Source organism: Syngnathus acus, chromosome 2 (assembly GCF_901709675.1).
Source record: "Syngnathus acus chromosome 2, fSynAcu1.2, whole genome shotgun sequence".
Classification (NCBI taxonomy): Eukaryota; Metazoa; Chordata; class Actinopteri; order Syngnathiformes; family Syngnathidae; genus Syngnathus; species Syngnathus acus.
In genome coordinates this window covers 16,504,010-16,517,207 of record NC_051088.1, presented here as the reverse complement: position 1 = coordinate 16,517,207, position 13,198 = coordinate 16,504,010, and the positions used below count along the sequence as shown (strand labels likewise).

The following is a 13,198-nucleotide window of genomic DNA, read 5'->3' as shown; positions in this document are numbered from 1 at the left end:
TATTAGAGTAGTAATAGATTTAGAATGTGACGTAATGAAACGTGCCGGCGAGATCCACCAATGGCAGCGTCTATTTAGAAAAAGATAGGTCCGGCAACCCTTAAGTGCCACCTGAAAAAAAATCGTCCGCGCGTGTGTAAACAGAAAACAACCCAAATGAGGGAAATTATTTGACACACTTATGTTGGAAGTTTGCTTTTTCCACACAATTCAGTGAAAACAAACACTTAAGTCAATGTGGTTTTACAACTTAGCCCACAAACCGTAGTACTCGTCAACGTATTCACTTTTATGTATGGGGTGTAAAAAAACAGTAATTACAACCAATAATTGTTTTTCTGAACAATACAAATCGGCAAATAATCTGAGTGAAAGCTTTTTCCTCAAATATATTGGTGAACGATGGAAATCCGGAAAGACACATTGAAGCCATCAGTTTCATCAATCTTTGTTTGGACGCTGAAAAGCTACTTATTAAAAGAAACACTGTCATGTCCCCACTTTATGCTAATGTGGGTCATTTGAAGTGGTTTCAAGCTCAAAGCTTGAGGTCAACTCATGAGGACATTGGGAGCAAACTGGTGTCTAGTTTTTTGAGCGGACGTGCTCACTGCCTTGGAACATTCTCTTCACAGTGCGTGGATGTGTGTGCGTGTGGACGTGTGTATGTGTGTGTCAGCTGCCTCATCTCTGTTGATGTCGACTGGCTGCCACCGGGCCTGACGCTTAATAACGGAATAAAACACTCCCCCCCCAATCTCTCACGCGGAGCCCCCTTCCCCGACATCGTGACCTGACCCGTCCTGTTCGAAATGATGAGCCAGCCGCGACCGGGCGAGTTCAAGCCGCCTCCGGAGTGCCCGGTGTTCGAGCCCAGTTGGGAAGAATTTGCAGACCCATACGCTTTCATCAATAAGATCCGTCCCATCGCCGAGAAAACGGGCATCTGCAAAGTCCGTCCGCCTCAGGTGAGCTCAGGATGTTTAAAGACCCCTTTGAACGTGGATGCTCGTTTGGTCGCGATGCTTGTTGGAGATGAAGCAGCGAGGGATTTAAAGGGACTGCTCAACATGGCGGATGAAGCGGCTAGGTTCATTCTTTGTGCATCCACGGCTCCCTGTTTCATTTTCGACGTGGTCGGCGTCACGAGCGCTCCGCTTTCGGCCACCTCGGAGGCTCGACGCGCTCTACGAGCGTGTCCCGAGTGGGATTGTGTTGTTGTTCGGCGTGTGTCAACAAAGCCTCGGCGCTGCGGCCACTGAGTGAGTCGTTGAGCTAAGAGGCTAATGCTAACTAGCAGAAGCTGTCATGATGTAGCACACGGTGCTGTTGTCATAGGTGGATATGCGGAAGACATCCTTGTGCGATCTACGGGAAAAATAATAATAAAGCTTTTGTCCATCGTTTGGGCCCTAATTTCTGCGTGGATGGTCAGACGTTATTTGCTGAAGAGCATCGTGCGTGGACAGCGTGTCATGCAACACTTGTCATCAATTCACACCTCAATAAATGTTCATAACAAAGGTCATGTACAAATACTGTTCAGGCCATTGTTAATAATGATCTTAACAAAGTGATCGAATGACAACACAACAAGTACAGCAGGTTATGTAAGTCGTGCATTCAGAAACTAAACAGTTCTGCCTCTTAAAATTGAGCCAGGTTATCAAACCGAGATAATTATGATTGCATTTTATTTTGATTTATGACTACTGAAGGAAGAGCAACTGTCCATGCATGACTCAAGAGTCAGTCTTGTTGGCTGTAGTCCTCCATGTTGGCTTTGTGGTAAGCTGGCCTAGTGACTGAGTCTTCCATCTGGCCATTTTGTGTGCCAGTGGGGGGATGTATGCTTCTGACTTGTAACAAAAACTTGGGCCTCCCCTTTTGTGAGTGATCATTCTTGTTGTTGACGCTTAGCTCGAAATCCTTCAAATTTGGCTTTTTTGTCTATGAGAAGTACAAACTGAGACAAGGGCGTTCCACGTTAAGGCTTTTCTTTTGTATTAAATTGGATATGTATCCTAAAAAATACAAATGTGCTGTTGTGAAGCGTGACTAATTTGAAAAGGAAAGTCAACAATCCAGAGACAGAAATAAATCAACTCTGACTCCCAACATATCAAGAAAAAGGCTCATATGCTGATATTGTTCTGTTGCTGTTTAGGGTTGGCACCCTCCATTTGCTTGCGATGTTGACAGACTTCATTTTGTTCCTCGGATCCAGAGGCTCAATGAACTGGAGGTGAGTGTAACATTTGTGCTGTTTTTAACCCTTCCTCTCTTGAGTTATTACACTTGCACACATGAAAGGAAAGTAGTAATAATCTAGACACATCTGGGATCAAAAGTATTCCACGTGTTATGTCAGATAAACAAAATAGAGGTGGTAAAGAATTTACATGTTTCATGGTGGATGGATGAATGACCTACACATTTTCTTTGCCTTCCTGTAAACGTCTCCCAATGTTAAATTAAATATTTAAATGATTGTCTATCTCATTCCAGGCTCAGACAAGAGTTAAACTCAATTTTTTGGACCAGATTGCCAAATTCTGGGATTTGCAGGGATGTTCCCTAAAGATTCCCCACGTGGAGAGGAAGATTTTGGATTTGTACCAGCTAAACAAGGTTGGTGTCGTATAATGTGTCCAATTATAATTGTTTTGATGGCCTAATTTATCTTATCACAATCATGTCCCCATCGCAGTTAGTAGCGGAGGAAGGCGGATTCGACATTGTCTGTCGGGACAGACGTTGGACCAAGATTGCCATGCAGATGGGCTTTGCCCCTGGGAAAGCTGTTGGCTCACACTTGCGAGGGCATTATGAGAAAACACTCTACCCCTACAATCTCTTTCAAAGTGGTGCAAATCTGTTGGTAAGTAACACATCGCATCAGAATGACGACATTGTTCCTTCTAGAACTGATACAATACAGCATGCAACTTGTTTGATGTGATGACTTTTGTGGATGTCCTAAATGACAAGAGAGCTCATTATTGAATTGGTACCCCATGACCTCTTAGCTCGGGTCGCTCTAAACGGTTTAATTACATCAACTGTCTCTTGCCTCAGACGCCAGAGGCAGCTTCCAAACTGATGCGTTTGGAGGCTGATCCTGAGCTCGAAAAGGTATGTATGTGTGCGCCACAGTGAACAATTTACCACATGCATGTTGATTTCTGGCTGGGTTTAATGCTGTTTTTCAAATATTGCTTGTAGAAACAATGTCTTTTCATAACCGATTTGACCCTTTGAACTCACAAAACGGTATATTTATCTCGACTGAGGAGTTTATATTTATTTCAATAACATTATTTAGGAAAAAGACTGATAATAAGCCAGCCTTGCTTTAAATGAATTGTTTTCTAGTGTTCCCCAACTTTAATGAGCCAAGGCACCCACATAGCATTAGAAAAAATGTCAGAGGACACTATCAAACAAAAATGTTACAAAATGTACAAATACTAAACCGATAACCTCACCTCAATGATTTACTCTCATCTCAAATTGTCCAAGAAGCCACAATTTATCCTTTAGTATGATTGGCAACAATTTCATCGTACTTTCTGCCATCAGGAGGAAAATCATGTTTGGTCTGCATCGCTGGCAGAGAGATATTCGTATTTTGTTATAATTCTTGACCAACAAATTTAAATGAAATGACCTAATTATGCAGTGTTTAATTTGTTTCTTTTCATCACCTTGACACTACTGCCTCATCTCAGATCTGACCGCTTCTGGATTTGCATGTTGCTCTATTGTTTTCTCTTGCACGCTAACCACATCCTTCATTTGGCCTTTCTCTTTTGACTGCTGAAGTTACATTTTACATTTACACTGTTGCTGTCTATCCGACAGTCTGTCAACAACTTACTATTGGCACAGATAACTATTAATACCAAAACTGTTACACGGTTATGGTCAGCAGTTTTCATACATTCATCCTGGCCATGGATTTCATGTTAAATTTGGGACTCATAGTTAATCTTTTGTCTTCAGACTGAAATGAGTAGTGTAATGTGATTTTAAAGCAGATAGCTGCTGTAAACATTTACTTCACTTTAGCAGCAACAAAAGGCGCTTCTGTTAGTATTCTGCTGAGTTATTTCCACTTAAGAACCCACATCTGTTCATTAACTGCTCAACGATCGTATTAACCTGCACGTTGTTTGCTTCAGTGTGTTCAAAAGCCTGTCCATCCCGAGGAAAGTGCAGAGAGTATGGCACAGGTTGACACCAAAGAGCACAAACCGCCCGAGCCACTTCCGAGGCAGCCCATCCAGACGCCCAATTCTTGCCCTAATGCTCGCAGAGGAAAACGCATGAAGTATGAGGTGGGGGTTGTTCATGAAAATGCATATTTCTTATGTTTCATATCTGGTAGCTTTTCTTCCTTTTCGGAATTATACCCTAAAAGTGTCATCTTGATTTCATAGCTTAAGGGAAGCGAGTTAGGTCACAAGTTTCTTTAATAGTTCCATTCAGCAGATATTTCAAAACTAATAATCCTTGTATTCTGCTGGGTTTTTTTTTACATCATGGAAATCTACCATTTTGAACAGAGATGTGTTGACTTGTTATAGCCACCATATCGGCGACATGGAGTTGTTTCACATGACCTGCATTGTCACCTTTTCCCTGTAGTCTGTATGTGTGAAGACCGAACCAGGCGAGCCAGGCGAGAATCGTCCAAACTTGAGGAGGAGGATGGGCTCTTTTGTTGCCAAGCCGGAACCAGGTATGTTTCCAAATGACTTAACTGCTACAGTACTTCGTTCTGAAACACAGTAACTGATGTGTCACACTTGGCTGTCTTACAGAAAAGGAGATTCCCATTCAAGTAAAACTGGAACCAGTTGAAATCAAGGAACCAGTTATTGAGGAGGACAAATTCAAGCAACGCTACAAAAAATACCTCCCACCTCTTCCTCCGAATCCAGTAAGTACAAACGTTTACTCTTTGCAAATGTATGAATGTTCCGTCAGTTGAATAATCATCTGTTTAATTTCTCCAACAACAATATAAACCTGAAACATATTTAATTTTTTTTTTGTTATCAAGTCTTAAACGAAAACTGGATGATTCATTGGAAGCATACAAAATAATGTAAACGCAGCCAAAACAATGAAAATGGATGTTACATTGAGACGTTTGAAATAAATTTTTTTTCTAGCAGGTAGAAACCAGAACAAATGATCAGGTCAGGGGAACTTTTTCAAATGAGTTGAATTACTCACACTACTTCCTTTATTGTCTAGGTGGATCTGGTGGTGTGTCTGGTTTGTGGCAGTGGGGGAGACGAAGACCGCTTGTTACTATGTGACGGTTGTGATGACAGCTACCATACTTTTTGCCTCATCCCCCCTCTGACCGACATCCCCAGAGGAGATTGGAGGTGCCCCAAGTGTCTGGCTCAGGTGAGGATTATTGATGTAAACAATAACACGGAATTAAACAAGTTCAAATATACTGAATATCATTGTGTCCTTTTTAGGAATGTAGCAAGCCTCATGAAGCGTTTGGCTTTGAGCAAGCTTACAGGGACTACTCCCTTCGGGCTTTTGGGCAAATGGCAGATGCATTCAAATCAGATTATTTTAACATGCCAGTTCATGTAAGTCGAGCATGGTTTGTACAAAAATAAAAGTACAATATGTTTTTCTGCAAACGTTCTGATTGCTCATATATCTTCCAGATGGTACCTACAGAGTTAGTGGAGAAAGAATTCTGGCGCTTGGTGGGAGCCATCGAGGAGGATGTTACTGTCGAATATGGAGCTGATATTGCGTCAAAGGAGTTTGGGAGCGGATTCCCCATTCCCAATGGAAAATTTAAGGTTTCTCCTGCTGATGAAGTAAGCTGATCACATTGTTGTGCACATCATCCAAAACAATATACACAGAAGAAAACAAGGTCATTAATATGCCTAATTTCATCTGTTGTGTCCTATGCAGAAATACCTCAAGTGTGGGTGGAACCTCAACAACATGGCAATGATGAATCCATCCGTCCTCACACACGTGACAGCGGACATCTGTGGAATGACATTGCCGTGGCTTTACGTTGGCATGTGCTTCTCCTCCTTCTGTTGGCACATCGAGGACCACTGGAGCTACTCCATCAACTACCTCCACTGGTATAAAAAAAAAAATCCCAAGCAGTGATGCTTACTGACCTTTAGGCCTTTCTGTCACAAGAATAGAGAGCGGTCCATTAAATTGTTTATGTTTCTCCTAGGGGGGAGCCCAAAACCTGGTACGGAGCGCCCGGGTTTGCTGCAGAGCAGTTAGAAGCCGTGATGAAGAAACTAGCCCCAGAACTGTTTGAGTCTCAGCCTGACCTCTTGCACCAGCTGGTCACCATCATGAATCCTAATACCCTGATGGCCCACGGTGTCCCGGTATGTATTGTCCACCTTGAACACAGCACAAATGACTTGATGAAATGCATCCTCATCTTCTTGGTTCTGCTTCAGATTTATAGAACGAATCAGTGCGCTGGAGAATTTGTCGTCACGTTTCCCAGAGCCTACCATAGTGGCTTCAATCAAGGCTTCAACTTTGCCGAGGCAGTCAACTTCTGCACGGTTGATTGGGTAAGCAGGGAATCTATTTTGCTTTCATTGTAGTATTTAAGCACAATGAGATATTTTTGCACATGAGCTTGCCGTTTGCATTGGGGGCCTACACAACAACCTCGATTTTCTATTTCTGTTACTCCAGATGTCTCTCGGTAGGCAATGTGTGAATCACTATCGCACGCTACACCGGTACAACGTCTTCTCCCACGACGAGATGGTGTGCAACATGGCAGCAAAAGCAGAGACGCTCGATGTGGTTCTGGCATCTGCTGTCCATAAGGACATGGCCGTCATGATCCTGGAAGAGCAGGAATTAAGGGGAAAAGTGTCAAAAATGGTGAAGTAGCAACAATCATTTTGTGCGATCAAATCTGTCCTTCACTTATAACCACTCACCAGTGGTTTGGCCCTCCCATTTAAAGGGCTTAGTGCAGTGGCAGGAGGCAAAATACGATCATCTGCAGGATGACGAGCGACAGTGCGCCAAGTGCCGGACCACCTGTTACCTCTCTGCCATCACCTGTCCCTGTAGCCCAGGAGTACTGGTCTGTCTGCATCACATCACTGACCTGTGCTCCTGCCCGGTTACCAACTACACACTGAAGTAAGTCCCACCGCCTGGGGATCAAGCTAATTTAAGATGAGTAAACAAGTGAATATTCAATTTTCACATTCAATGTCCTTGTATAGTTACAGATACACACTGGAGGACCTGTTGCCCATGATGAATGCCTCGAAGCAGCGTGCCGAACAGTATGATGCATGGGCCTCACGCGTGTCAGAGACTCTGGAAGCTAAACTGGAAAAGAAGAAAGGTAAGCCAAAAAGTGGAGAGAAAAACAAACACAAAGTATTTAGCCAGTCCAAATCCAAAGTACCAACAATGATGAACAACAACATGGAGCAATTTATGTGTGAAGGTCAGTGTTGTCCTGTGAGTGACACGTCCTCCCTCCGCAGGCTTGCCAGTTTTTCGCACTCTCCTTGCTGAGTCTGAAGGCTTCCCTGAAAACGACCTTCTGCGTCGGTTGCGTACGGTCACCCAAGATGCAGAGAGGTGCTCCTCAGTGGCACAGCAGCTGTTGAATGGGAAAAGGCAAACCAGGTATTTTGCGGAGAGAAGGCAGACCAAGTATTTTGCTGGTACATCAAATGTAAAGGTGAGCTGACTTGACTTGTTCTCCAGGTATCAATGTGGCGTGGGGAAATCACGCAGCCAGTTGACCGTGGAGGAGCTTAGTTCGTTTGTGAGGCAGCTGTATAACCTCTCCTGCAGCCTCACTCAAGCCCCCTTGTTGAAGGTAGACTGCTCAAGTAGACAGAATCTGAACCGATCTGGCAAGTGAGAACATATCGCAGCAGTTGGTGCTCAATACGTTTTGCCGTGTCTTTGAAGGAACTCTTGAATCGCATTGAAGACTTCCAGCAGCACAGTGAGAAGGTCCTGGCCGATGATGCTCCCAGCGTGGCAGAGATCCAGAGCCTGTTAAATGTCAGCTTTGACTTTGACGTGGACCTGCCTGAGCTGTCGCGCTTGAGGGAGCGACTAGAACAGGCCCGCTGGCTGGAGGGAGTGGAGCAAGCCAGCGTCCAGCCCGCAAGTTTGACTTTGGAAACCATGCGAAGACTCATCGACCAAGGCGTGGGCTTGGCACCTCACTCGTCCGTGGAGAAAGCCATGGCACAGCTTCAGGAGCTCTTGACGGTGTCGGAGCACTGGGAGGACAAGGCGAGCAGTCTTCTGAAAGCCAGGTGAATGGGGCAGATCAAATGAACAGCTGTTCACAGGGGTGCAAAAAACATTCCAAATATGGTGGCTTTATTTTCAAGTGTACTTAACAATGTCTTTGTTGTTCGAGTCATGTCTGACTTTCTGCCCGAGTCTTTGCACTGATTGCATCTGAGTGATTTCCTATTGCATCAGTGCACCTGATTTTGCTTCGTTTTAATTCCAGCTATAGTGCAAAAAGCTGTGGCTAGAATATTCAACCAGATCAACAAAAAGTGAGCATCCTGTTTAGTTTCGCCCTCATTCCACTGGTGCTGTTCAGCATTTCTTGTCACAAGTTGCTTTCAATAGCATGGCTGTTAGGAATGTGCATCTCTCCATCTTAACTAAGAGCTTAAACGCAATTGAAGTGATGTTCCTTGCCATTTGTAGTTGCAATGCTTAGTTCTCAATTTTGAGTTTCATCCTTTTTAGGTTTTGCAAAATTTTGATTCCCATGGACAAACCGAGAACAACTCCAAATTTTTAATTACAGCAATTTAGGGTCCAGGACCTTTCAGACCTGTCACCGAACTGTGTGTGGACTGAAAACAACGCAACGACAGTTCTCATAATTGATTTTTAGATATCACTGTCTAGTGTTTTGGACTTACATTGTGTACTCTTTTACCCATCAGACCGCCTCACTCCATTGAGACCCTGAGTGCTGCAGCCGAGGAGGTTTCTGGCATCTCCTCTCACCTTCCTAACTGCCTCCTTCTGAAAGACACCATCCGAAAAGCTCTAGAGTGGCTTCAGGAAGCAGAGGAGCTTCAGGTTAATACACGCTTGACACTTGGGCTGCGTGCTTTCACATTCCCACGCGTGTTTAACCCACAATCGTGTTGTTTTGCAGGCTAATGACCGTGTACTTATGTTGGACGACCTATCTGACATGGTGCTACGAGGCCAAGCCATTCAAGTTCATCTGGAGCCCTTAGACAGACTTGAGACTTTAATGGCAGAAGTACAAGAGTGGAAAGAATCTGCTGCTTCCATTTTCCTTCAAAAAGACACAGCCCGTACCCTGCTTGAGGTGACCGACCCCCCTCAAACCCATCCTCCAAATTATTACGGCCCTGAAGATAATGTGACGACTCACTGTTGCGTTTTTCATCCCAGGCTTTGTGTCCAAGATGTGAGGTTGGAAATGAAGATTCTCCCAAGAGGAAGGCCAAAAAAGGGAAGGAATCATCGAAGAGTAACAAGAAGAAAACTCTCAGGCTCAACACTGTCAGTGATGTGGAGAAAGCGCTTTCAGAGGCCAAAGATTCTGCCTCTGTCGTAAGTGCTTGTCAATTAAGAAACTTAATCGTGAATGGAGTTCATTTTCCACACATCATTCATAATTTGAATGTGGAAAATATGAATTTCATATTTCCAAACAGTGTCCTGCTCTTTAACAGTCACTCTGCCTCCATTCTTTACTCATAAAAAAAAAAAAGGTTTTGCCACAAATTAACTATGTCAGGGGGTCACCAACATGTCCCTAAGAAGCACGATTGGCCCGGAGGCCTGGTCTGAAAATAGCTCACACGTGAGGAATGTTGGCGAAGTGATCATTTGAAAATGGAAGCGCTTGCAGAGATTTATGGAAATTCAATGAGAGTGTTTATTGATGTCTTAGCTTGTTAAATCATTAATTATTGCGAGAACGCCTTGATAAGGTCACTGATTACATATTGTTAATCACAGCATACATCTGAAAGTAATTTGAGAAAAATTGTCTCAGCCTCCGGCATGAATCGAAGGTCTCAATTTTAAAAATGTTAGTGACCCCCGCACAGATTAATCCTCCCTGTCGTAATTTTTTTCCACAGTAATTCTGTCGGGCTAAAGTGAATGTCTGTCCAAATATTCCTCTTTAGAATGCGACTCTGGAGGCGCTGCGGGTCAGGGAGATGGAGGCCTTCTGTCATCTGAGAGTGGCAAACGAGTCAAAGCTCCTCCCCACTGCCGACTGCACCGACTTGAAAGTGTGCGTCTGTCAGAAGGCGCTGATGGGAGCAATGCTGCAGTGTGAACTCTGCAGGGACGCCTTCCACAGCGTTTGTGTCAGGGACCAATCAGACCTCAGCGAGACACCGCCGTGGCTGTGTCCCCAGTGCCAGAGATCCAGAAAACCGCCACTGAACAAAGTTCAGCCTCTGCTCGCATCCCTAAGGCGAATCAGAGTTCGACTGCCCGAGGGGGACGCGCTGCACCACCTGGTTGAGAGGACAGTTAACTGGCAACATCGCGCACAGCAGATTCTACAGTCTTGCCATTTGACAGAACTGGAAAATGGAGCCCAAACGCCCCCAATTCTGACCCGTTGTGCATCAGACCCCTCCGACACTTACACTAACTCTCAGGTCATTCATTATCGCCTTTTTTGTCTCGATTTTGGTGGCTGAACAAAGTTAGTCATTTGGGTATTTTCACGCAGGCCCCGTTTTTAACTCCAGAGTGGAACAAGACAAATCATGCTCAGACTGTCTTTTATACCGAGCAGAGATGCATTCCACTGCAAGGTCAGTCGTCCTTCTCTCCCATGCAGATTGGATTTTTTTAAAGGGAAAACTTGTACATTTGAAAAACTTGTTTGATGTTATGCATTTATCTGACAGGCTTGAATCAGGATCTGGAGGAGCTGATGGTGGAAGGTCTCCTCCTGCAGGTATCACTGCCAGAAGTCCAGACCCTACACCATGTTTTATTGGACAGAGCCACGAGCCAGCACACAATGTCTCCAGCGCGGGACGACACCAACAAACATGTTCAGTTTCAGTCTCAGGGAAAAAAACTTAACCAGGTAAATTCATACCTAGTTTGTTTTTTTCCCAAAATCAAAAAGGTACAAAGAGTACATGAATTTTCTTGAAAACGAAATGCTTGTTTTCTAACTTGCTCTCTGTTTTAGGATACTATTGGGAGGGACTCTCTAATGGTGCCAGAGAAGAAAGCAAAAAGGCATTTGGCTGTCAACGGAGAGCGCAGGGCAAGGGACAGAAAGCATTCTCACAAAAGACAGAAGATAAACCAAAAGGAATTACAGCGCAGGCCAACCTCCAACTCGTCCTCGCCGCGTTCCGATATCTCACAGTCTGACGAGTCTGATGAGGATATGGCCGCGTGTCCCGCGGAGAGATGCCAGCTTCCTGAGGGAAATGAGGTGGGAATTAAGTCTTGAAATGAAGGAATGCATCAAAAAGGACAGTATCATAAGTGTCCCATTTTCTTGCTGCAGGTGGACTGGGTCCAGTGTGACGGCAGCTGCAACCAGTGGTTTCACCAAGTGTGCGTTGGCGTTACGACTGAAATGGCGGAGAAGGAGGACTACATTTGTGTCCAATGTGCACTGAGCAACTCGTGCATGACGGAATAAAGAGACCCTCCTAAATGACGGTTGTTTGGGGTACCAGCGGTTTCGCCCTCACCCTCGGCTCGTTTGTCCAGCCCTTTTGTAACAATGGTGCTATCTTCTCTCTCACTTGTCCAGAACTATAATTGTTTAGTTATTTTTTTTGTATTTTTACATGCATAATATATATATTTACTTATAAATTGTGGCAGTCAAAATGACACAAAAAAAAAAAAGCAGGATGTAATGTGTATTGCATGGATGCCATTACATGGACGTAAAACACACTTCGAACACACCCAGTTAAAATTTAAATGGTTGATCCAGGTTTAATATTTTCTTCTTTCGAGCCTCATTGCATGCCTAGCAAGATTTTATGATATTGGAGCCAAGGTTTTATTCCTGTCCCCTCCCTTTTTAGTCAAGTGTTTAGTACATGCATCTTAATTTCCATTTTTTGTAGAATAGTTTTATTTATCTGAGCAATAATTTCTGTCCAATTTGACAAATGGATCTCCGGGGGATTGTTGCTGTCATAGCTATGTTGTGATGTACAGAAGGGGACTCTGTGCACCTGCAGCAATGGCGTGAAAGAAAAGACTGCTCACATGTACAGATGGCAGTGTGTAACTTGGTATAGAATACTTGGTGTGGAATTGGCATAGTTTATATTGTGGAATAAATTCATTTTGTTCTATGGATACGTCTCTATTTGATGATACAACATTGATCAGTTAGGTGTCGTGCCATCACTATGGCAAAAACAATATATGATTTTTCATGGCAAGTTGACAGCTTGCATTCACATCGTCGATTCATTGCGAAGCTGAGAGTCATGGAAGAGAGAATGAATGATGAATAAGGAAAAAAAAAAAGTTTTGCTGGGACGTGACTGATTCCACATCATACTATCAATCACTACAATACTGTACCTTGGCAAGTGTATTTTAACATCATGGGTTTCCACACTTGAAAAGGAAGGACTTGACCAGACTGGGATTTCACTCTTTGTTCGGGTTTTTAATGAGCGAAACAATCAAGGTGAAAAACCTTTAAAACACATACAAAAAATGGATGAGTTGAAACAAAAGGTACCATTTTCTTCCAAATAAAACAATGCAGCTTAGTGTTCTTTAACACATAAACCAATAAACATAGATAAAGTTCAGTTCTTTTTCCTGAAAGAAAGAAAAGGTCTTTAACAAAGTTATCCTTTCAAACAAAAGTCAACATACAACTTAATGCTTGTCATAAAGACAACACATTCTCCAGACCAACTGTAATGCAGTCAGTGCTCTAAATGATTAACGAAATGAGTCCAGTTGAGAACTGTGAGCTCACCGAGAGTCCCTTTGGGCTCCTCTTCCCATGAGTTTTTTTTCCTTTCTCCGTGGAGCTCAGTGCGGTTCGCTGCTACTGCTGTGTTGCTGGCTGATCGAAAGGATTGTGTTGTTTGCTGCTGCTGCTGCTCACTGGACCAGAGGATCGGGTTGTTTGCTG

At 43.7% G+C, this 13,198-nt stretch overlaps 1 protein-coding gene and 2 long non-coding RNA genes across 6 annotated transcripts; 1 reads left to right on the top strand and 2 right to left on the bottom strand.

Moving 5' to 3' along the window:
• Positions 1 to 628: 628 nt before the first annotated feature.
• On the top strand, positions 629 to 12,397 carry kdm5bb (lysine (K)-specific demethylase 5Bb). Of its 2 annotated transcripts, XM_037245595.1 has the most exons (28): positions 629 to 968; positions 2,168 to 2,245; positions 2,509 to 2,631; positions 2,711 to 2,881; positions 3,079 to 3,135; positions 4,185 to 4,340; positions 4,651 to 4,744; positions 4,827 to 4,945; positions 5,266 to 5,424; positions 5,502 to 5,621; positions 5,703 to 5,861; positions 5,962 to 6,143; positions 6,245 to 6,407; positions 6,483 to 6,602; positions 6,730 to 6,924; positions 7,010 to 7,191; positions 7,278 to 7,402; positions 7,548 to 7,692; positions 7,774 to 7,888; positions 7,984 to 8,339; positions 8,994 to 9,132; positions 9,212 to 9,391; positions 9,478 to 9,639; positions 10,224 to 10,709; positions 10,784 to 10,868; positions 10,965 to 11,149; positions 11,258 to 11,509; positions 11,585 to 12,397. In XM_037245595.1, exons 1-28 carry the CDS (start codon positions 813 to 815, stop codon positions 11,720 to 11,722), a joined length of 4,602 nt encoding a protein of 1,533 aa, XP_037101490.1. In that variant the 5' UTR covers positions 629 to 812; the 3' UTR covers positions 11,723 to 12,397. The 2 variants fall into 2 exon arrangements, with proteins under 2 accessions (XP_037101490.1, XP_037101492.1); XM_037245597.1 differs by lacking the exon at positions 3,079 to 3,135.
• Positions 4,496 to 5,382, bottom strand: LOC119118778. The gene is made up of 2 exons (XR_005096940.1): positions 5,245 to 5,382; positions 4,496 to 4,783 (listed from the first exon to the last, which is right to left on the bottom strand). It is a non-coding gene; the product is annotated as an uncharacterized LOC119118778 (long non-coding RNA).
• Positions 6,011 to 11,498, bottom strand: LOC119118757. Of its 3 annotated transcripts, XR_005096932.1 has the most exons (5): positions 11,404 to 11,498; positions 8,970 to 10,057; positions 7,466 to 8,365; positions 6,703 to 7,386; positions 6,348 to 6,422 (listed from the first exon to the last, which is right to left on the bottom strand). It is a non-coding gene; the product is annotated as an uncharacterized LOC119118757 (long non-coding RNA). The 3 variants fall into 3 exon arrangements; XR_005096934.1 differs by lacking the exon at positions 6,348 to 6,422 and adding an exon at positions 6,011 to 6,140 and having other exon boundaries at positions 7,292 to 7,386; positions 7,466 to 10,057; XR_005096931.1 differs by having other exon boundaries at positions 7,466 to 10,057.
• Positions 12,398 to 13,198: the final 801 nt, after the last annotated feature.